Source organism: Amborella trichopoda, chromosome 3 (assembly GCF_054954075.1).
Source record: "Amborella trichopoda isolate Santa Cruz 75 chromosome 3, AtrichopodaSantaCruz75HAP2 v2.0, whole genome shotgun sequence".
In the NCBI taxonomy this organism is placed as follows: domain Eukaryota; kingdom Viridiplantae; phylum Streptophyta; class Magnoliopsida; order Amborellales; family Amborellaceae; genus Amborella; species Amborella trichopoda.
The window spans coordinates 51,980,551-52,005,387 of NC_142338.1; the positions used below are offsets into that span (position 1 = coordinate 51,980,551).

Consider the following 24,837-nt stretch of genomic DNA (forward strand, 5'->3'; position numbering starts at 1 on the left):
CTACCGGCTTTCGAGCGGGGCCTGATTTTAGGCCTTGTCCAAGCCGCATGTTAAGGCCCATGGACCAACTTGGTAGGCCTATTTTTTTATTTTGGCCAGGCCAGGGCTTATTTTTACAGTCCAGGCCAGGCTAGGGCCTCATTATCTTAGATTTGTGGCCAGGGCCGAAGTAAAATTTTGGGCCCAAGCGGGCTTGGACCTACCCTACACTATTACAGCCCTATTGCCACCCAATGAATGTGTTGGGATTGTGCAGGGAGTGGGGTGCATACCATAGAATTAATGAAGTGTTTGGTGAAACCCTCTCCCTAGATCACCGTTCAACGCATTGATAGGACAGTATTGAATGACCATACAGTTCCTCTGCATTTAGGTCACACACTCATGAGACTTCAAACAGTTGTTGGGCGCAAATACATTAAGAAGCGGTTGAAAAATACTACCAAAAAAAACCCAGATTTTTTTTTTTCTTTCTTTTAACACTTTTTGGTAATTCAAGCTTGGGCTTGAGATGCTGGGGGTGTTATTAAGGCCATGAAAACTGGATCTCAGTCCAATAGCTACAAAGGAAGAAATGTGATTAAGTTGCCCAAAACCTCAATGCATATAGAACCAATGGTGTGGAAAAGATGGACCTCGTGATTATTGTCAGTTCAACTCTCACTAGAAATTTACAAAGCTCTGACCATTACAATCGAGCAACGTCAAAAAGCATAAAGAATGCATGGCAACTCGATCTCACTAAGGACATATTTGGATGTGAATATGACTTTCGCAATCTGAAAAGATGCCACTGCATTCACCTGTGCCAACAATCGGTGTCACAAATTCTTTTGTTTATATTCTGATGTCTCAAAAATGACGATTTTGATATACGTGTACAAAAGGCTCCACAACCGTTGCATTCCTCGCAACCTTGAGATGCAAGTGTTCTTTGATATGTGCATTTGAAATCTCTTCCCAAATTCACGCATGGATTGATATATGGTCATGACCTTCGCCTTTATAAACACCAGCAAGCTAACATTTCCCTTTTATTATGGATATGGATGGATGGACTGAACTTGGCTCTGCAGATCATTCTAATGGAGATTTGAGATCTACAATATAGCTTTGCTTTTTTATTTCATATAACACAAATGACTTGCATTATGTATGTTCTGTCGATCCAACCAGATGGCAAGGATTTGTGTGTAAATTCTTCCACTGCAGAAATAGGTTACAAAAGTGATCATTTTACAAGACCCAATAATGCTCACCAGAACTGGATAAATTAAATTTGGACACTACCACAATGGTTGTATGCTATTCAGTATTCAATTGCATTTTCCACCTATGAGATGCTTTTGCATGAAAATAATAATCAAATTTACATAAGTAACATATATATACCAATAGTCAAGAATGCAGCCTAGGCCTTCCCCTTTTTCCTGTCTAAAGCCTGAAAGGTCCAGACACAAAAATAATTGCCTAAGTATCCATGCTTTGGCAACTTTATCTAGAAGACAGAATAGCTGTTGAAAAGTGAATAGAGATCATTAGTATAGACAAAAGGAGAGCGTGCTTTTAGAGCCTCTCCACATGTCTATAACTTCAGGCATGCAGTGTGCAGAATAGCCATGTAATTATCTAAATATTAAATATTAAATCTCATGCTACATGGAATGTGCTGGTAAGCTTTGAATTTATCATGAACATGAATGTCAAATTAAAATTTCATTGAGAAGTGCATGTCAGTAGTCAACCTATTAAGTTCCAACTTCCAACATGCGTACAACCTATGCCCAAGCTGGTAAGCCCAAAGAAAAGACCCCACAAAAATATGGAAGTATGTTTGAGATAAATATGATCCAAAAAAGTGATTTATTTAGATAATTCTGAAGAAATAACTTGCAATTCTCATTTACCTTTTCATAACCAAGGTTAGCAACAACGTACTTCACATCATATCTGCAAGAGATTAAAAATGTTCTTCTCCAGATCCCTCATTGAGGTCATGGGTTTTGATCTTTAAATCTTATTTCCAGTGTTCTCCTACTTCACCTTCTCTTATAGTGTCAATCAGCTTCATTATGAATTTTACTTTACTAGAGAACAAAGTTATGCAACCTTAATCACACTTTTCTATCAGATTAAGTTAAAAAAAGGAGGGGAAAAAACCTGATATTCTATTGTAGTCCTCAAAACCTTGTTTAAAGCAAGATTTTGATGGAATGTGATATTTGATCATTCCCAAGTGGAATAACCATCATCATCATCATAGTAAGAGCCTTTTCCCAACTAATTGGGGTTGGCTACATGAATCCTGATCTGCCATTCTGCTCTATCAAATCCTGGTCTGCCATTATGCACTATTAAGGGTCATACCCTCAATGAGCCCATAAATCCCATATCTTTTCTTACTACTTCCAACCGCGTCTTTTGGGCCTACCCCTTCCCTTTTCGAGCCTTCAACTTGAACTAACTCGCACCTCCTAACAGGGCAGCCAGCTAAAGTTTCTGGCTCCCGTAGCTCGAGTTCATTAGTGGGAGATAGACTTATTGCCTCGCTTGCTTAGATCTTCAAGTCCGGCTTTCGCTTCAAGCTGTCGCTTAAAGCTTCAGCCTCGAGCTTTGCCTTCGAGTTCTTGTGCCAGTGCCGTATTGGATTTGCACAGCACATGGCAGCCCACCTAAGTCTACTTTCTCTCATCTTATCGCCTATTGGTGTCACACCTAAATTCTCCCGAATGTATTCATTTCGAATTCTATACCTTCTTGTCTTGCCACTCATCCATCTCAATATCCGCATCTCAACTACACTCATTCTATGGGTTCTTGACTGCCCAACATTCCACCCCATATAGCAAAGCTGGTCTCAGTCACTTCTGTCCTATAGAACTTTCCCTCCAACTTCATTGGTATATGACAATCATATAAAACTCTAGTTGCAAATCTCCACTTCGCCAAGCTAGCTCTAATTCTATGTACGACATCTTCCTCAATTTCTCCAATGACTTGGATTATCGATCCAAGATATTCACTCTTTTTGGTATTTTTTGGCTGTCAATCGTAACTACTTCCTCGTCTCTACCATTATTACTAAATTTGCATTATATATACTTTGTCTTAGTCTGGTTAATTTTAAAACCTTTAGATTCTAAAGCATCCCTCCAACGTTCTAACTTTGTGTTGAAGCCGTTTCGGGTCTCATCGATCAAAACTACGTTGTCCACGAACAACATGCACCACGATACCTCATCTTGTCCATAACTAAGATAAAGAGGTATGGGCTCAATGTGGCCCCTGATGTAGACCTATTGTCACTGAAAACTCACTCGTCTCTCCACTAGTTGTTCCTATACTAATAAGCGCTCCATCGTACATATCTCTCACCAAGTCAATGTAGTATCTGGAGATTCAATTTTTTTATAACACCCCTAAAATTAAATATCGAGGTACTCTATCATAAGCTTTCTCTAGATCAATAAAAACCATGTAGAGGATTGAAGGTCTTTTCCCCTTGCCGTAAATTTCTCAATCAGTTGCGTAAGTAGGAAAATAGCCTTCCATGTTGACTGCCCTGGCATAAAACGCCCAAGTGGAATAATCCAAGATACAAAAACAAAACGTATATGTGTGATGTGAGATGTGGGCAATGACATATAAAATCTAAAAGCTTCCTAAAGTACTTGAAACACAGCAATGAACATCCTTCTGTCCAAGGTAGTGTGGGACTCTAATTCTGTAGAATACTCCCATGACTATCCTTCAAAGATCACTATTCAGAGTCCTCATGGATCCGACAATACTCCCTCGCTCTAGCGTGCTTGCAATTGTGGGACTTCTAATGGGATATTTGATCTTTCTCATCAAACAAAAAGATTATATTCAATAAAGATTCTTTCCTGTATTATCTCCTTGGGCATAGGATGGTGTTCTCCACCAAAAGGAGATACAGTTCATGACAATGTCAATGAGATAGGTCGAGAGGAAATATTCCACTAATAAAAGTAAGGGATTGTATACTATGAGACCATTTATTTCCGGTATAAGGAAATCGCAATCACTTTTAGCCATTGGATGTGCAATCCAATATATGAAAAGTGAGTCATAACATATGAGAATTTTTATTTTGGTCTTTGTGCTCAAACAATGACACATTCTCAACCACCCGATTTCAAATCTAATGGTTAATAATGATTGCGACCTTGTATCAAAAGTAAATGGTCTCATTGTATATATTTATTAAAAGTAAATATCCACGAGGATGGAAAAATTAACCATGCAATTCTCTATTTGTTCACTATATCCAGTTAACTATTTGAACAGCATACCTTCTAAGTCCCAACAACCCAACTCAAATGACACATTCTCAACCACCTGATTTCAAATCTAATGGTTAATAATTGTTGTGACCTTGTATCAAAGTAAATGGTCTCATTGTATACATTTCCTAAAATCAAATATCCACGAGGATGGAAAACTTAACCATGCAATTCTATATTTGTTCACTATATGCAGTTAACTATGTGAACAGCTTACCTTCTAAGTCCCTACCCAACTCCAGCTTTTGGCTTGCCACTCATCCATATCACTTTGCATCAATGTTTTCCAGTTCCTTGCATAATTTTCACTGTTTTTATTCAATTATTTCATTTCTTTCAACTGCCAAACTGGGATAACTGCCAGTTAGACCAGCTTCTGGACCAAGACAACAAAATTCAGCTTAGCACCAACTATATATACTCATGGGGATACACACCTCAAACATAGTGAGACAATTGTAATTTCATAAATCATAAAATCCCTATTGAGACCCAAAAACACAAATGTCATTTACATCACATCTATTGAACTACAGCAGGTATGAATAAAATAAGACTGCTTTTGCAAGTCAGAATTCCCTACAAGTACGTCTTCATGTTGGCTAATGTCTTTTCCTAGTCTGGAAATAGCATAAGACAACCAGCCCAACACCAACATGATAGTCAACATCTCGGCAATAAAACATTTACTTCGGAGCAGAACTGAATTAGGCTGGAGTATGTGTTTCAGTACAAATTTGTCACTTAACGACGACTCTGTTTATAAAACAACTAATTAATAGAAAAAAGTAAGCTTGAAAGGAGAAATTCTAATATCATCCTTTATTTTACCCCATCATGATCTCTAATGTAAGCCTTTTAATGAATATGGATGTTAAACGATGGCACATCACTTGGTTTTCATCATAATCACATCCGTTATGCATTAAAGTATATGGAGTCTCTATCCTTATCATTTACATTCTACAGAATTGTTGATTGATAAATTATCGATGTAGTCAGGAAGCTGGGTAAGCATGCATTACAACCTAAACATGTGCCATAAATGTATAACATTCCGTCCACATTTGATATAAGCAATAATTCACAAGTTTCAACCCAGTTACGGCCACAATGGCAAACATTTGTTTTGTATGATATAAGATGGTGATATGCAAAACTACCTGTCTTTGGAAGATTCTCATAGTCAAAACAAGTGTGTCGCGTAACCTATAAAGAAAATCACACCAATATCGATTAAAGTGATGATGAAGAATGAATGTAAAGAAAGACAATCAAATTTTAAATCTAAATTCAAGGACACAACTGTAGAAAGGAAGCTCAAGCAAAACTGAGTTTGGAATCTCTCTTGAGTCATAGATAATTCAATCACTCGATGGGGTTATATAATACAAATATCCTCAATTACAACATATAATAATGAAGTTACACAGACACGCTCAGTATCCAGAGCATACATCTGAAAACAAATCTAGTGAGTGAAAGATGTGCCTATGGGGAATTCAAGACTATAAAATAAAAAAATTCTTCTTCTTCTCATTATTAAATCTGAATTCTACTTACAAGTGCCACAATACACTGCTGTAAATAAAAATTAAAACCCTAAATGCCACCTAGGACCTTTCCCTTTAATGCCAAAATAAATAAACACAATCCAGGAACAAAAACCAAGCTTCCACAAACAATTTATGTACAAATAATGTTCCTGGAAATTCAGAATCAACAAGCAAATATGATTGAAAAATAAAACTAAATAGCTAGGAGACTTACTGAATTATGCATAGGGGCCACCCCCATAGGACTTAGTACACCCCACACCCGATTTCCTGATCATAGTGCACTTCGATCCTATTGGTCTTGCTGAATTTTCAGAGTCGGGAAGTTTCCTTAGGCAATACCTCTCAAACTAGGGTTTTAGCGAAAATAAAAGTAATTAGGGTTTAATAGAACCCCTTTTTGATAAAATTCCCACCACCCTTTTTCTAGGGCTGGGCTTGTCCCTCTTTCTTCAAACCTTAATTACGTTTGGGTGGTGTCCCACCTAGAGAGAGAGCTAAAGAGATGAGATGAGAAATAGTGGGGTGAGGAGAGATAAGATAAATAGAGAGGCTAGGAAATTGCGTAGAGAATGAAGGGGGGTCAACTCCTTATATAGGCCACAACCCACCTAAGTATGTCTATCCAATTTTTCTTTTTTAAAGATTATCTAACTACTTAAAACATATTTAACTAAAACAAATTTCAAAAGCAAGAAAGGAGATGGGCGTGCCACCTCTATGGATTACATTTGGGCCCCATGGGCTCCACGCCCCATCCATGGTGTGTGATATACATGTGCCCTACACACTACAATATTTTTAAAAATAATTAAGGATTTTATGGCAGAAACTAATTTTACAAGATTTGTTTTTTTTTTTAAATTCATTAAAGCATTTATAATACTGAAAATAAAATGTTTAAAAGTGGACTAGTACGAATGGGGCAAAATAAGTGATTGTAAGAGCACTCCACCCGGCCCAATGACCGTGATCCACGTCTGTCTTCTCAAAACGACCCAACAAAACCTTGAACCACATTGTCATGCAGGGGCTCATGATTCGCTCAGCAAAACTAGCCAATAAACAATGGAACCATGATTCAAGAATCTGGATTATAGTTCTCCCCAAAGAGCAAGTCAAGCATATGTCACTATAACGCACGGGAGACTCTCTCTATGCACACATTTACACGTATACCTTTTTAGGGTTGTTTCCTGGTATGCGGCTGTTATATGTACATGCCGTGCGGAAGTTTGTTGAAGATTTAGCCTTTGATCTCACAGAGACAATAGAACTCTCCTGGCCTATAATTTAACCTTGGGCATCTCTCTAATCTCAAAAGGGATGATGCTCCGTAGACCCTTTTCAGTAGTGTCAGATGCCCAGGGCAAGGCCATAGACTGCCTAACCCTTAGTCAAACATCGCACACACTCCCATTGAAATGTATAATCCACTATAAATATTAATAACATGCTCTTCAAGACTTTAAAGGACACAAACCCCAACAGTGAGAATGCTCGGAAGAATTTATAAACAATTTTTAAGGATAGTTTGGTCCAATCATTTATTGACATAGAATGATGGTGTAATATTGCCATTGGTCATATACATAACAATGCAAATACTAAGTCATTGACAATAGGAAATATTCTCCGCTAGCGTTTGAGTTTCAATGCTACCAGATCCTTTACTAGCTGATGTCAAGTTGTCAACAATAGACGCTTGAGGAGTGATGCTCTGTATCATAATAACATACTCCTTAAGCATCGCCAATATTGACACACTATACATTATGCATGTACATAACATACATGTCAATTAGGAAACTCGTAACCATTCATGCGTCCTAGATTTCAGAAAATACTGAGGCATATCCCCACCACCTGCGTTTGTGCAATGTCAAAATGCAAAAAATATGCAATGTAAACAATGGTTGATATAAAATAAGATTATAAGAGTGGGTGAGCTTACAATTGAATGCACCGTAAATAATCATTTTTAATAAACAAGGAAAAGAGAATATGGGGCTACATTGCTCATAAAGTGACATGCATGATGAAGTTTTTATCATAGGCCATGACATAAACAATTAAAATATCAAACAGAAGAGAAAAGGCGGAGGTAAAATACCGGACTTCATTCGTGCTTAATGGGTATGACGTCCCATCAGAACTTGTTAGAACACATTGCACTGAGAGGCCAGAAGGAATTCTCATCTGCAGTGTCATCACCCAGAGGAATTTTATGCCAAGGATAAGCTGGCATTAAATTATAAAAAATTGCACTAGTAATCATAACTAAACAAAAGCAGACGTAACATCAGATATTCCACTGGATGACTCCATCAGAAACTCCTACTAAGATTCATAAGATATCCTTGCAAAGTAGGACACACCGAAATGTCTCGGGAATATTTCTCTCGAACTGTTTCGTCCTGAGTAGTGCGCCTAATTTCATAGCTGGATTTTTTCAAATGCAAGGTTGCTGGCTCCCAATCCTCAGAAGAATCCATCTGTCGAACAAACCGAAGCAAATGTCCAAAAAACTTAAATATTAAAAATGTACTCTTAAAAAAGAGTAAGGGATTTTTGGATAGAGCAACTAAATTCTCCACACTAGAAATGGGCTCAAGGCTAGGTGGTTAGGGTGGTGGGCGCCACAGCATTCTTTGGCATCTGCATGGCGAGCTTAGAGCACCAAAATAGTACTTAGAACATGACTATCATTAAAGTACAAACTGCACATGCCAGAGCACCAACAACAGGGCATAAGATAACCTACCAACAGTAGGACATCAAATACAGTATGACCTGAAGAGATATAGCTGTTAATTTCCTGCTGCATTTCGGGATCTGCAATGACAAACCAAATATAATTCAAGTGCATGGTTAAGAGTAGCATACATGAGCTCAAATATGTACTGCAAACTTAAACAATTTGCGTGATCTGAGTGACATTGGGCTCAGAAAGAAAAATCGAACAATACAAGTATGAAAAGTCGGTCATCAGTGTTTTTTGGATTACAAAAGCATTGTCTTTCAAGTTTTCTTTAACTGGAATGAAAGTGTCAATGTAGTAAGTATCATATTGTGATTATGTACTGAAAGAAAACACTGGGTTTAACCAAGTATCCTCTGCCATGTTTTAAAATGAGGTTTAATCAAGTATCCTCTGCGATGTTTTAAAATGCATGTGCACCTTGAATCAATCATCATAAATATTTTTCACATCCAGTATTCAAGCAAATGCTGGAAGAATAACATAAAACCAGTTATTCAGGCATAAAAACTAGTCCAAGAAGTACTTCACTTTATATTGTAAGCACAAGTGAGCTGGTCTGGACAAATATTTAGAAAGAATCATGCCTCAAAGAGCAACAAAGCTCACCTGCCAACAAAAGTGTCCCTCAAAAGAGAAGGATCTGAAAAATCTTTTGTTGAAGTGATTGTGTGAAACATGGTATAATCAGCATAATCCGACAAAAAATTAAATAATTTGAATACGATTAGATGGTGATCTTTCAACCCAAGATCTAGTTCAACCCTTTTCATTGTTGAGCTCCGCATGTATAGTCAAGTGATGTGGACAGCAATGGAAGGCCTAGATGTGGGAGGCGCCACTCTGGGGCTTATGACGTGAAGGTTCATATTCCCAACTTTGACAATAAGCCTTAAATCGAGGAGTTTATAGACTGGTTAAGAGTTTTTTATTATAAGGAGCTTCCTGAGAAGGCTCAAAAAAGACAAGGGGTGGGCCCAAAGGACAAAGTTGGAAGAAGTGAGCAAAGATATGGGGACATATGGCCTCACTGAAGTATGACCTTTAATATAGTATAATGACAGACCAGGATTCATGGAGCCATCCCTAATTAGTAGGGAAAAGACTATGATGATTTATGCTCGCGAGCTGCTGCATAAGCTGCTGAAGTTGCATTCTGAGGTCTTCAATCTCTTCATCTCCAGGATCACAAAGTAATCTACGAAGACCCCCTTTCCACAGCCCCTTCTCTCTACCATGGTTTACTGAAATCACAAACCCTAAGAAGAGAATCAACAAAACCTACCTGAAATCAGTAAGATCTAGGTCGAATTTGGTAAACCCTTGGCTGAAATAAGCAAATCTTGGCCCAAAATCAGTAAAACCTAGAGTTCATTGTCTTTCCCTGGACTTGTTGCTGAAGAAACCAGCGCTCAGATACCAAATTGATGTAGGAAAAATTTGATGAAGAACAGAAAATCAGCAATTATTCAGGCCAAGCACAAGCAACAAATAGAAGAAACCTAGGGTTTCTTCTTCAAAACCAACGAGCGCTTCAAATCCCTAAGCTTTTCTCTTTCACCACCAGCCTCTCAAATAATAATAAATGTTCAAGGACATAAAATATCCATACAATAAAGTAAGTGACCCAAAAGTCCTAACTTAAGTGACTTAAAAAAAAAAGAAAATCCTAGAAAATAAAATGCCTAGAAAATCCCCCAACTGATCCAGAAATTAAAAGCAATTAAAAATAACTGAAAATTACCCAAAAATAACTGTAAAATCATCCCAAGCAATGCTTGCTCTTCTTGTTCCTCTTGGTATCCTCCTAGGGTTCACATCCTCCAAATGTACGCAAGGGTTTGGAGGAATTCTTAGGAGGAATTTGCTGCTCTTGTAGAAGATACATGTCACTCTGTCCACTTGATGCACTTTGCACATCTTCTTCAAAATGACATGTAGAATGAGGTGGTCAACCATAGTTTGGGAAACTTATTGGAATGTCTTGCATGTGAGGGGCTGAGCCCATGAGATCAGACTATCAGTGTCCTCCCCTGTTAAAATTTTCTTACGGTAGTTCGGTTTATTGATCAACTGGAAAGTCGCGCTTCAAGATAGTGTATTGTCACTCCATTCCACATGTGTTAGACTATGCTGCTTTCCACTATGAGGAGGAGAGGAGTTGAAGCTCCTAACACATCAAGGAAGTACAGAGGAGGTCCTTGACATGCTGAGAGCTCTATACACTAGGTATAGACAGGTCGCAGATGTGCATCTACATTTTCAATGAGAGATTCTGTCATGCTACACCTCACACTCATCATTTTCAGAGGGAGACTGCCGTGGTACATTCAGATGCATGAAAGATCCCAATCAGCACCTACAATAAGTTTTGGGATCTTAGAGGAAGTTACATTAGTGAAAGTTTGGGCCACACCAGGTTCTCAAGAAGCTAGGTGACAATGCGTATCTCCTCAACCTTCCTAAGTATCTTCACATGTCAATATTTAGCATAGCTGATCTCTACAAGTGTTGGCAAGACCCACCTGTACACCTAAATGTTTGGTCGATTGAAACTGTAGAGTTACCAAGACATACCGAGGATGAGATCGAGGATGGAGTAGACATTAAAATTGATGCATACAAGTGGTTTGTACTGGAGACATTTGTTGGAAAGATCACCCATTGACTACTTGTTCGTGAATTGATGAGCATCAGTTGTGGAGAAAGCTAGACGGTCTTTATCAATGCTGCATGGAGATGTAGACGACAGGATTGAATTCTTCACAAACTGGGGAGTATTTGTCATGTTATGACCTTCAATCAGACCATATTAGTCAATTTTTTTTATTTACTACACTATTTATTTGTTCATTGGAATTAAGGGGTAATTATGGTTAGTTTAGTCCTTTAGTATTTCTTTGGTTAGGGGTCTTTGGGTCCATGTTTTGTGAGTCACATATGTATAAAATGGAGAGGAGGACACCCAGCCCCTTGGTGAATGATTTGTTCAAGAAACTTTTGAAGAAGGGTTTGTCTTATCGCCTTTGATTGAAGGTCGTAGTGAAAGTCTTAGTAGCACTAAATCCAAAAGGTCACTCCCTTCCAAGGTAACATTCAATCCTTCTCTTTCATTTCACCCTCTCTTTCTTTGTCATACTTCACTTTCCTTCTCTTTTTTCCTTTGCCCCTTTAATTCTTCTCTTCTTTCTCTTTCTTCTCCTTTTTTCCTTGTCATTCTCATCTTCTCCTTCTCCATTCCTTGTTTGTCCTATTCTCTTATTTCGTTTTGCTTACTCAAATCCTCCACACGAGCCCCATCCAAATCGTCTTACCCCAACCCTCCAAACACCTCCCACCCCAATCGTTATTCACCTAAACCTCAATGACCCAACTGTATGCCCCAAAATTTAACCTAAACAAAACCCTAAGACCAAAACCGTAATTCCCTCTCTAAACTCAAGCCATACTTTCTTACTTCCCATTAGTACCAAAACCCTAGATCTAGTTGTGGCAATCCTTCTAGAATAGATTTTAAGCTATTATATGACATCTTCTTCACACCAAGCAGCAGGCCAGCCTTAGATTTGATTAAAGACCAATTTTGTTTGGCAGATTTTGCCTAAGGACAGTTCTTAATCCATTCCAAATTTGAAATCTCAACTCCCACCCACCAGGGAAAATTCCTGAATGCATGCTTGTTACACCAAAGATTGCTTATTTAGTTTTCAATATGATTACCTGTTGAAATTGTAGAATTTTAGTAATGCATTTCTGGGTCTTGTAATAACAAAATTAAGTAGCTGATCTCGGGTTGCATCACAATATAATATTAAAGACAATTAAAGACAGAGGAAAATAAGCTTACATGTGACATGATTAACAATATAATACCAATAAAGGTTAAGGGATAAAGATTAAATAATGCTTCATAAGCTAAATTAGGTTTGAGCGATACCACATGCTATTTTGCTTATCCCTCATGTACTGCTGTGTAGAATCACTCAAACCATTTTCTATAGGGCCATACAGGAATCAAGCGTAACCATTCTCCTATCTTACTTACCACATGCTATTTTCCTTTGATTGTTGGCAAAAATCTTCTGCAACTCCCCCTACAGACAAGATCCTCTAAATTCAGTGTTTGGCAACAGAAATTTTCTCTTGATAATGGAGAAATTTGATGTGGAATTATTTGAATCTCAGACAAAAAAATCCACACCAAGTCTCCATGACTAAAAATCAACAAACAGATCCAGCATTATTGCAAGATAAAAGAAAACAAAATGGTCTTCAAATTATACTCAAAAGCTAAGGCAACACACAGCATTCAACCAAAAGGAATATGATAAACACTAAATTAGCAGATTCATAGCATGAGAACTTGGGAAATCTTGTCTATGAATGTTCAGAGGGTTATTCAGAAAACGGTCAGTAAAATTTGGGTGGTTACCATGTGTTATGTCCTTTGTCCACTAGTAGTCGTCTTTTCTTTTTTTATTTCTTCAGGCTTTATTTTATCATTCTTTGAACAGTTTAGTTTTTTATACTGCTCCCTAAGTCTCTATCATTTTTCTTATCTCACATGTTGGAAATAGGAGAACTATGGGCCCCCATCAGTTTTGGTTTCACTGCCTTCATACATAAATAGCTATGCCCCAATTAGTCAAAAAATGGAGCATGGGTTGTGGAATTATCTTGGTTTTTCATGTTTTGGTGCTTTATATGGAGTTGCATGAATCCTGCTTCTTATCATGTTTGTCATCATAGGGTAGATGGATTGGCCTCCCTTTTGCTGGCTGCAGCATGAGTCTCTAGGCACACATTGTGATTCTTGTCTCTGAATCCTAAAGGAATCCGCTAATCTTCATGAAGGAATGAGCCACAAAGTATTATCCAGATCTTATTGACATAGGCATTTGACTGTGTCCTGACATGGATCTTGGACAGTGCCACCATAATAGAGCCATGTTTTAATGATAAAACTGTTTAAATAAATATCTTGATTGTATCATAAACCCCCCTCTCTCAAATTATAATCTCAAATAACCCCCTAGTCCTATAACTATCTCATAGAACCCCCCAAGTTAAACAAAAAGGGATGTTTAACCCCCTCCTTATTTTTTTCATTGTCCAAATTACAGAATTTACCCTCCTTTTTTTTCTAAATCACCATGTTATCTAAATCCTAAAAAATGTCACATTCTGTCTCTTTCTTCCTCACTCGTGGACCTCTTCCTTCCTCTCGCTCTCTAGAAGCCTTATCTTAATTCTTATATCTCTCTCATCTCACAAACCTCATAAGTAAGTTAAAAGAGGCATCAAAAACTCAATTTTTGTGATGGAGTTAATAGAAAAAAGAAGGATAAATTCTGTAGTTTGGACAATGAAAATATAAGGAGGGGTTAAATGTCCTTTTTTGTTCAACTTGGGGGGGTTCTATGGGTTTTTTATGGGACCGGGATTGGAATAATAATTTTAGAGAGGGGGATATGCGTCTTTTTTTCTATTACTAATTGTAGTTTGTCAAAAAGTAGATAAGAATACCAAAGTTCATCTTGTTCTTATTGCAGCAGGTGTATACATGCAAGCTATATTGTTTATACCAAGAGACAAACAATAAAATTGTCTTTTATTTAGAAAAAGTTGGGCATTTCAAATATCTGTGCAATACTTGAGGATGAGAGCTGGTGCACACACATATAGCTTTAAAGGGCTTTGTGGTTAAAGGGTTTTGTGGTCTTCTTGTTTCGTTTGTCTCTCTTTCGTATTTTAGCTTGTGAGTAGAGGCCGATTATAAATCTTTTATCAATAAAAGGTGCAGGTCATGTTCGTCCAGCTTCGGCTCAAAATTCGACGGTCTGTACCCTTGATTTCCCTTACACAAACCTCTACTTGCTCAACTCATAATTTGAGGTTGTGCTTTACATACCTCATTCGAGGTCACAAAACAATGAATAAAAAACAATACATGGGTTGGAAAACTCCCTGCGAACCTTTTCACTTTCAACACCTTCCCATATTAAAAGTACCCGAAGAAACCAATCCTGTGAGTCCTGCAAAAAAGTAAAATAGTAATAAAAAATGCTCCTATTGCTTTGGTTCCAAGTTTAACCCTGTTGTTTGAGGTGCTGGCTTCAATAAAACTTCTTGTTCCAACATCACATTCTTTTAACTGCACCAGAAAAGGTTTATGCATCCTCTTGGTGCATCAGAAGACTAGTTGCTGCAGGCTATATCACTTGTCTTCTGAACAGTGAAGTCATAAAGCTTCCTTCCCTAATAAAGATCTTGGAGCACGTGGGCACTTCACTGCCATGGAGATGGTTGACCCAATGAAGGCATCTAACATTCGTCATAAATATGACATGCAGGTACTAGAAAAAGGGGTGATTCTTGGAAGCTGCACCATGTGCATTATGGACAAGACAATGTGTTTTAACAATTAAACGATGATGGGAACCACTAAAAAATCCCTCCTTTTAATATCGATTAATATGTAGCCTTATCTTTGTTTACAATAACCGTACAACACACATGCTTTACTAGGAGTGGCAATTGGATCGGGTTGGCAGGTCGAACAACTAACCCGATATTCGGGCCTGGGTCTGGACCCAGACATTAGACAAAGTGGATCCTAGTTTGGCTCCATTCATGAACTTATCGGGTCGACCCAATCCGAACTGACCAGATATTTTTATATGTAATATACAATCAATGAATTTTTTCTATAAAAAAATCATATATTTTTTTTATTTGGCCCCAATCAAGACCGAACAGGTCCAGTCCTGGTCTAATGATTAAAAGAAGTGGCTATTTAGAATTCAGGGCAATAAAATAAAAAAATTTCTTTCTTTCTTTAATTAATCAATCTGAATTCCATTTACAAGTGCCATAGAACATTGCTGTAAATAAGAAACAAACCCCTAAATACAACTAAGGACCTTTCTTTTTGCCGTCAAAGTAAATAAACACAACCTAAGAATAAAAACCAAGCTTCCATTAACAATTTAGGTATAAATAACATTCCTGAAAATTCAAGAAAATATGCAGATATGATTGAAAAACAAAAGCTAACTGGGAAGACTTACTTGAATATACCTAGAGTCAACCCCAAAGTACTTAGCACACACCACTCCAGATTTCCTGACCGATGCTTCACTTCAATCCTATTGGTCTTGCTGAATTTTTAGAGCCGGGAAGCTTCCTTAGACATTACCTCTTAAACTAGGGTTTTAGAGTGTAACAATCCTAAACTTTCAAAAAAAAAAAAAAAAAAAAGGGACAATAAACTTTTAATAAGTGATGGTCTATATGAGCATGATGGTCCTTAGGGACCATCACTATTTTCAAAATCTTTTGGTTAAGTTTCTTTTGTTTGCTCCTGCCTTGCCACGTCAAGTGGACGAGGGCTTTAAGCATATAAGGGGTATTGTAACGGTTACACCTCGTTTATGAGGTGTCACTTAATAAAATATTATAATAAGGTGTCGTAAGAGTTTAAATATGAGAGGCAAGGACTCCCACCCTAGAAAACTTTTGAAATCTTTCCCTTTCTGGTCGAAACACAGTGAGCTCCTCTCCCTAGCCGAATTTTTATCGGAAGCTCCCTCTCAAATATTTTAGGTAAGTGACATCGTCTTCCTGAAAAATAGTCTGTTTTTAATAAATAGTGATATTTCCGTCCAGGATCTTTATTTTATAAGTTTTGTGTGTAAGTAACCCCATTGTCTCGAAAAATAATCCATTCTTTTTAAAAATGAAATGAAATAATTATTTCTGGTTATTATCATGAATTTTAGGCGCGATAAATTTTATGCGCACGTGACCTCATTATCTTGAAAAATAACCTTTTTAATAAAAATTGTGATATTTTATCTATGATAGAAATTTTGAATGCTGTAAATTAGAAAAAAAAATTTATTTATTTTTCTTGTTTATTGTTAGAAATAAATGTGATATTTCTGCTTTTAGTAAAATTATGATATTTCTTTCTACTGTTTTGAATATTTAGACATTGTAAAATTCATGTGCAAATGACTGCCTTATTATTTAAAAAAATTGACATTTTTGCAATTGATTATAGTATTGTTGTGAAATGTTTATTTGTGGATTGATATCCCATAAATTGTGATAATTCCGTATTTTTGAATTTTTATAAGAGTTTTTCTATACATATTAAATTGGCAATTATGCTAGAATGCCTTTTACAAACTGCTGCCTTTCTAAATTTGACCCCAAAATATTTGATTGGTTATTTTTGAAATGTTATAGAGAGTGACTGTTATTAATGGTTTAAGTGAAATTCATATTAATGATTTCATTGATATGTTGAGTACATGATATTGCTGCTTTCGAATGTTTAAAGAGATTTAGAAATAATTTAAGTATGCAAGTGGACTCATCCGGTTCGCCGGTGAGGTATAAGTGGACCTATCTGGGACGCCGGTAGGGATTAAGTGGACTCATCCGGTACGCCGGTGAGGTATAAGTGGACCTGCAGGGATTAAGTGGACCTATCTGGGACGCCGATAGGGATTAAGTGGACCCATCAGGACGCTGATGGGGTATATAGGTGACCTACTTGGGACGCCAGTAGGGTATTTTGTGAAATCCTTTGAATTATGCACTACCGTTAAAGTGTTATATGCATTTCAATTATTCGGATTATACTTAATTATGCATTTATTGAAAGTGAAACTGTTGATGCATTTCTGTTAATAGATCTCATTTTGGAAAATATTGATATCTTTCAATCATGATTATTTTTAGGATCATGATGATCACTTATTGAGTAGCCAAACTCATCAAACTATGGTAAACATTTTTTCAGAATAACTGCGGATTCATTTTGAATGCTAGTCAAGATCAACCTTAGAAGATACTGTTGTTGTGCTAGCTTTCTTTATTTACTTTGTAAGACCTCGCCACTGTAAATTTGTCCTATCAATAGATGTATATATGTTTTGTCTGTTACATCTCAAGAATAACAGAATTGTAAATTCTTGGGGTGTGACATAGAGAGCATAAAAAACAATTACGGTCTTGTTAGCCCTTTGGAGACCCCTTTGTAACAAATTAGAGCATGCCTCAAAGGCACCTTCCTTTTTCTAGGGCTAGGCTTGCCCCTCTCTCTTCAAACCCTAATTAGAGTTAAGCACACCACCTAGAGAGAGATAGGAGAAAAAGCCAGAAAGTGGGGTGTGGAGGAGAGAGAAGATCAAGAGAGAGGCTAGAGAAATGTGTAGAGAATGGCTGGAGATTCCCTCTTTATACAGGCCTCAACCCCCTCTAGGCATGCCTATGCAATTATGACTCACCTTGACCAATAGGAATTTAGAAAATCTGTGGGGTGAAAGAGAATTAAATCCATGACATCAATCCCATAAATAAACCATCATGATTTAAGGAGTAATATTAGGAACTTTATCCCCTTGATCTTTGATCCATATCCACTTCTAGTCTCATTAGGAAGATACCAATCTAAAAACCTTCTAAAACTTCCTTATTTATCTCTTCAAACTTGTAGGAAGTTAAAATAAAATCATCATCATCATCATAGCCTTTTCCCAATTAATTGGGGTCGACAACATGAATCCTGGTCCGTCATTCTTCTCTATTAAAGGCCACATCCTCAGTGAGGCTATGAGTCCACATATCTTTTCAGACTACTTCCAACCACATCCTTTTGGACCTACCCCGTGCCCTTTACAGTCCTTCCACTTGAACTAACTTGCACCTCCTAACATGTGTTGTTCTTGGTTGGTGCCAAACATAGCCAGCCCACATAAGCTTTGGTCTAAGAAAGGTGATGACCTTAAACTTTCTCTTAACCCGTCCCATGCCCGGGTATAGGGGTTGGGTTGTGTTAGGTTAGCAGCCAACGTAAAATTTTGCCAAAACTTATCGTGAATCCTAAAGTTAAAATAAAATATCTTGGTTAAATCTATCTCAAAAGAACTCCCACAAAATCAGGACATAAAATCTTTTAAAAATAAAAGACTAGTGATATGCACGTGCGTTGCGCGTAAATTGAATTTTAATTATTGAAATAAATTTTTTTCTTGAAATGACAATTTCATAAAGATATATTTGATTATAGAGAGAGATTTTCATGGAATCATCTTAGCTTAATTATAGAGAGAGATTTTCATGGATCTATCTTCGTTTAATTGTAGAGAGAAGATGAATAAGCATTTTTTATAGAAATAATATAATGAATATGAAAATATGGATATGCATCTCTTTATTCTAATTAGATGTGTACCGCAATAAAACTAATAATAATATTTATTTTCTTCCTTTCATGCCAATGAAGATTTTTAAAATATTTTTTTTGTTTAATTTATGATTGGATTTTGTAAACTACAAAAAAGTAGAGTAAAAAGAATGCAAAACAAAGAAAAGAAATGAACAACGAAAAAGGGATAAACTATAATTTTAATTATCTTTATTTGTAAATTTAACTTGCATTAAAGAAAAAAGCGAAGAAATTATCTTTTCCTTTCTTGCCCTTAACAATAAATACTAACTCTCTCTTTTTCCTTTTTATTTATAGCAATATTATAATATTAACTTATACTTAACAATTTTTAGTTAATCGTTTCCTCTTTTTTTTCAAAAAATAAAAAATCAGAGAATGAAAGAGATAATTATTATATCAAGAATTGTAAAAATAGTGAACCAAAAAATATTGGTGAAGCAATAGGGAAAATTATTAATTAACTATTATTGGAAGAAAGTAGGGAAATAAAAAAAATTAAGAAACTCACCTCTAGCTGCCCACGTAAATTAAAGCACTGTACAAATAACATCACCGCTTTGTTGACTCAAAGAAAACTTTTGTGATTTGCCAATTTACAAAAAAGCATGAGAGGTAAATTATGTCAAAAAATAGTGTTAGACAACAAAAACTAATTGTGGTAAACCCAAAATATGCAGTCCGTTGTTGCATCTAAAACTGAAAAATAATTCATTACTACGAAATTAATCAAAATTTGAAAAATAATACATTATCATTTATGGTTATCATTATCATTATAATTGATTTGTTCTAGAGCCGAGTTACTACCGTTAGAATGTTAAGTTTGGGCATGAGAGAGAGAGAGAGTTGTATACTTATGAGACCACGTTGAGAGAGAGAGTTATAACAATATTATACTTTTAATTATTCCATATTTGCTAATGTGACTTGTGTTATCTATTGGATGTGATTTGCATAAGGTTGCAACCTTAAACAATCAAAGTAAGGTGCACCTCCAAAGTTTATCATCGGATATAATTTTGGTGTAAAACATTCTTAAGATGGCCTGAGAATGTATTTTTATCTCTAATTATAAAATTTTAAACTTCAAAAATACCTCAAATCAATTAAATCTATAAACATATGAAAATCTTAAAAATGGATGGTTCAGATAATGTGTTGTAAGATGCACTATTTTTGGGACTCGAAATCTTTTCTCTTTCATATTCATGTATCTAGATGTCGAGATGATCAATTAGAGGGTTCTCCAACATCAAAAGAGCCTTTACTGATTTTTGAGGTGCACCTTAATTCTGCATTTTAAGGGTGCAACCTTATATAAACTTTTTCCTTATCTGTTTACTTATGTGATTTTCATTTTAACTTAATTTTTTATTAAGGGTAAGCTTTCTATGCTTCCCCTACAGCATAAAACTTATATACTTCCCCTTATCCAACAGTCCATTCTAAATGGAGGGCTAAGATTGCCCCAATCACAATGTCACGTCTCTACACCATTTATTTTTAATTTTTTTCTATAAACTATTTTGACACCAAATTTTGGATGTCCAATCCTCTATTAAGCGCGCACTAGTGAAAAATATTAAAAAAATATTTCCAATAAAATGAAATGATCAAAATACCTCGGAAAGTTTTAAGGGGTATTTTGGTCATTATATTTTATTGAAAAATTAATTTTAATATTTTTTATAGGTGCGCCCCAATGAGAAGATGGCACGTACCAAATTTCATATTCATACAATTTGTATAAAAAAAACTAAAAATAAAATACTCTGAGACGTTGGATCTAAGATCAAACGGTGAGTAGCTCCCTTGATCAAGTTTAGACGGCTGGATGGTAGGGGAAGCATAGATCTTCTAAGCTGTAGGGGAAGTATAGAAACCTTTGCTTTTTATTAATACTTAATAATATTTTATGGAAAATTGTTTCAAGCGGGCTGGACCGCATTTCTACATATGCGGTCCAAAACGTGTAAAGCATCAATCTTTAAGATTGATGCAAGTAGGTGTTCCATCTAAAGACAATGGAAACTAATGGTCCAAATGTTTTCTTACTAGAATTATTATTTCTAATTTTTAAATTTATTTTCATGATCTCCATGTTAGAGATTACATGTCCTTAAAAATTTAAGTCTTCAAATCCATCTCAAAAATAGATTTATTAAGAAGCTTGCATTTCTACATATGTAGGCTTGGCCGCATAGAAACCGGGCCATATTTTATTCACTTAATAAGTATTATTCTAGAAAACATAGTTAACCATAAATGCAGAAAAAAACAATGATATTTTCTTTTATATTTTTCAATTAATAATTTGCATTTTCAATCACTAAATGTATTAACTACTTCAAAAGTACATCATAAAGATATTTATAACTTTTTGACATTACATATAATTCCTATCTAATATAAGAATTAATAGAATAATTTGTTTGTTCATAATTCAGTTTTTGTCTTATTTTGCATCCTAAACAAATCCTATTAATAAATTAATTAAAAGGAAAATCAACAAATTTAAAGAAAAAAAGAAAAGCTATTCGATTGGAGCACAATTATAAAACCGTACAAATTTGACATCCAATACAAATTAAAATACTAATGAATTATATTTATGGTAATAATATAATAATATAATAATATAATAATATAATAATTATTAAACATTTTCAATCGGTATTAAATTTGCATATTTCCTTCTCAAACATATATTATTACAAAAATAGAATAAACACAATTAAAAATCATTACCTACAAAATATATAATCATTTTTGTATGAGCGTTAACATATTTATAATTGGATAGAGAGAAAAATAATAAACTAAATACTATAATTTCAAACTATATGATGTATTTGGAAATAATTCTTTCTGGTAAACTATAATTTTCATTACTAGCATTACTGATAACACTTATATTTTTGGAAATAATTCTTTCTTCCTAGTAAACTATAATTTTAATTACTATTATTCCTTGTAACATTTATATTTTTAGATAATTTTTTATCTTATTTTTCTATAAATTAATAATATATTTAGTAAAATGAAAATGTGGAAAGGAGATAAAGAAGAAGAGTAACAAACGAGAGAGAGAGTTACATCTATTAAAGAGAAACCAATTTTCAAAACGGCGTAGGAGCCGCCTAGGCAGGCAACCAAACCCAAAAGTGGCTTGTGTTGTCTTTTTTTTTTAAGTTGGATCCCCCACACCCCCTCATTTTATTGTATTGATGTTATAATAATAATTACGAATTAATATTATTTTTTTGGTTTACCAATAAATTAATTACTATCGCATGCAAAAAGTATTTTCGATAAATTAATAATTGCGAATTAATATTATCTTTTGGTTTATCAATAAATTAATAATTATTGTTACATGCAAAAAGCATTTTGGATATATTAATAATACAAATTAATACTATTTTTTTGGTTTACCAATAAATTAATTACTATCACATGCAAAAAGTATTCTCGTTAAATTAATAATTATGAATTAATACTATCTTTTGGTTTTTCAATAAATTAATTACTATCACATGCAAAAAGCATTTTCAATAAATTAATAATTACGAATTAATACTATCTTTTTGTTTACCAATAAATTAATAATTACTATTATATGCAAAAAGCATTTTCGACAAATTAATAAATTTCTTTGGTTTACCAATAAATCAATAGTTACTATTACATGCAAAAATCATTTTCAATAAATTAATAATTACAAATTAATACTATCTTTTTGGTTTACCAATAAATTAATAATTATCGTCACATGCAAAAAGAATTTTTGATAAATTAATAATCAATAATTACCAATAAATTATAAGTACGAATTAATTATCATATTTTCAAGGCGGCGACTAGGCACCAGCCTTTTACACCGCTTGGGAGGGCGCCTAGCAAAAGCCACATAGGACAGGCCGCTAGTCCACGACTAGGCGTTTTTCAAAAAATACCGCCTAACAGGCTGGCTGACCCAATTTTCGATCATAGGGAGAAACTTAATAGCTTTATTAGAAAAGAGGATAATAAATTTAAATAAAGAGAAAGAGAGTAAGAAACGTAACTGGAGAGAGAGAGATCAATTACATTTTTGAAATATATTTTATTTTTAAACGTAAAAAGTTATTACCTATAATGTTGATATTTTTGGATCATTTTTTTATCTTTACTTATATTCACAAATATTTTTTTTCTTATAAATAAATAATATATATGTAGTAAAGGAGAAATCTAGGAGGGAGATAGAGAGGAAGAGTAAATTAAGAGAGAGAGAGAGAGATGCATCTATTAAAGTTAAACTTAATAGCATTATTGGAAAAGAAAAGAATGATATTAAAAGAAGAGAAGAGAGTAAAAAGACAAAAGGAGAGATGATGAGAGAGAATGTGGGGAAATGCAGGAGGAAGAGTAAATTAATAGAGAGTTAGCTCTATTAAAATAAAAGAATTCTAATAACTTTATTGGAAAAGATGATAGCTTTAAATGAAGAGAGAAAAAAGATGTAGATAGTATTAAATGAAGAGAGAGATAAGATGTAGAGAATATGGAAGAGGGAGAGGAACCTTACATACAATGAAGGAAAAGAGAGAGTGTTGTATTTTAATGAAGAGAGACGAAGGATGGGGGTGAACCATGGAAAAAACAAACAACAAATGGTTAAAATGGGTATAACTAAAATATTAAGAGGACATATTTGGAAATTAGAAAGACGGCGCGAGACTGGTCCTCTTGTCGCTTTATATATATATATATATATATATATATATATATATATATATATATATATATATATTAGATAATCGAACAAAACTTAGAATATATTTAACTAAAGGAAAATCTCAATCAAGAAAGGAGAGGGCATGCCAGCCTATGGGCGACATGTGTGCCCATGGGCCCCACACCCCACCCATGGGGTGTGGCACACATGTGAGGTGGGATCCAAGGGCCGCACATGTGCCCCTACACACTACAAAATTTTTTGAAATACCCTTTTTAAGGAATTTAGAACAAATTAATTTTAAAAAATTCTAAAATTTACAAAAATATTTCTAATGCTAGAAATAAAATATCTAGAAGTGGATTGACACCAATAAGTGGCTGTAAGGGCACTCCACCCGACTTAGTAACCGTAATCCACAATTGTCTTCTAAAACTGATCCAACGAGACCTGTGACCCACAATGTCATACAAGGGCTCATGATTGGCTTGTCAATGCTGGCCACTAAACAGTGGAACCAAGATCCCGAAATGTGAATTACAGTTCTCTTTATGAAGAAGTCAAGCATATGTCACTATAGTGCAAGGGGGATACTCCATGCATATATACACATATCCCTTTTCAGGGTTGCTTCCCGATAGTGTGGCTCTTATATGTACATGTTGTGTGGTAATTTGTTGAGGATTTAGCCCTCTCTCTCGCAAGCCTATATCTGCATATAGGAAATCACACAGTTCTCGTGACCTACAATCCATCCCTAGGTATCTCTCTAACCCCAACAAGGGATGACGCTTTGTAAACCATTTTCGATAGTACCACATACCCAGGGTAAGGGTTTTAGACATGACCAGGGCCATAGACCGCCTAACTCTTGGTCAGTCAACACTCACCCCATTTTAGTGCATAATCCACTATAAATGACACATACAAGCTCTCACGGCCATTAAAGGCCACAAACCCCAACAATGACCTAGACCCGACCTAGGCCCGGGTCCAACTAGGACCCCATCAGGTCAGGGCTGGGTTGGGGTCAAACCGGACCCAACTATCCAGTTTACGCCCCTATGCTTAACCAGTACATTCAAAACACAATGAAACCAAACCCTAATACAAGGCCAGTGTTTACTTGACATACATCCAAGGAAACCTGTAGAAAAGCATTCCTCTTCAACTTATTTGATTGTTAACAACAGTGCCAACACAGATGTTGGTTGGAAAGGTCCAAAATATCAATTTTCCATCTGAGTGTA

General features: G+C 35.3%; 1 protein-coding gene across 41 annotated transcripts in view; it reads right to left on the reverse strand.

Moving 5' to 3' along the window:
- Positions 1–619: 619 nt before the first annotated feature.
- LOC18429230 (uncharacterized) overlaps positions 620–24,837 on the reverse strand; it is a 59,407-nt gene continuing 35,189 nt past the window's right edge. For 14 of the 41 annotated variants that reach the window (XR_016051603.1, XR_016051597.1, XR_016051604.1 and 11 more), the window contains 7 exons: positions 12,670–12,718; positions 8,628–8,698; positions 8,242–8,358; positions 7,977–8,062; positions 5,471–5,516; positions 1,393–1,441; positions 620–1,206 (listed from right to left, as the gene is read on the reverse strand). Coding sequence is in view for 25 of the 41 variants with exons in the window: in XM_088861242.1 (XP_088717368.1) it covers positions 1,412–1,441; positions 5,471–5,516; positions 7,977–8,062; positions 8,242–8,358; positions 8,628–8,698; positions 12,670–12,718 (399 nt within the window). In the remaining 16 variants the exon portion in view is untranslated. Of the gene's footprint in view, positions 1,207–1,392; positions 1,515–4,524; positions 4,684–5,470; positions 5,517–7,976; positions 8,063–8,241; positions 8,359–8,627; positions 8,699–12,561; positions 12,719–24,837 lie in introns of all 41 variants that reach the window. The other 27 variants (XM_088861229.1, XM_088861228.1, XM_088861237.1 and 24 more) reach the window with 6 other exon arrangements.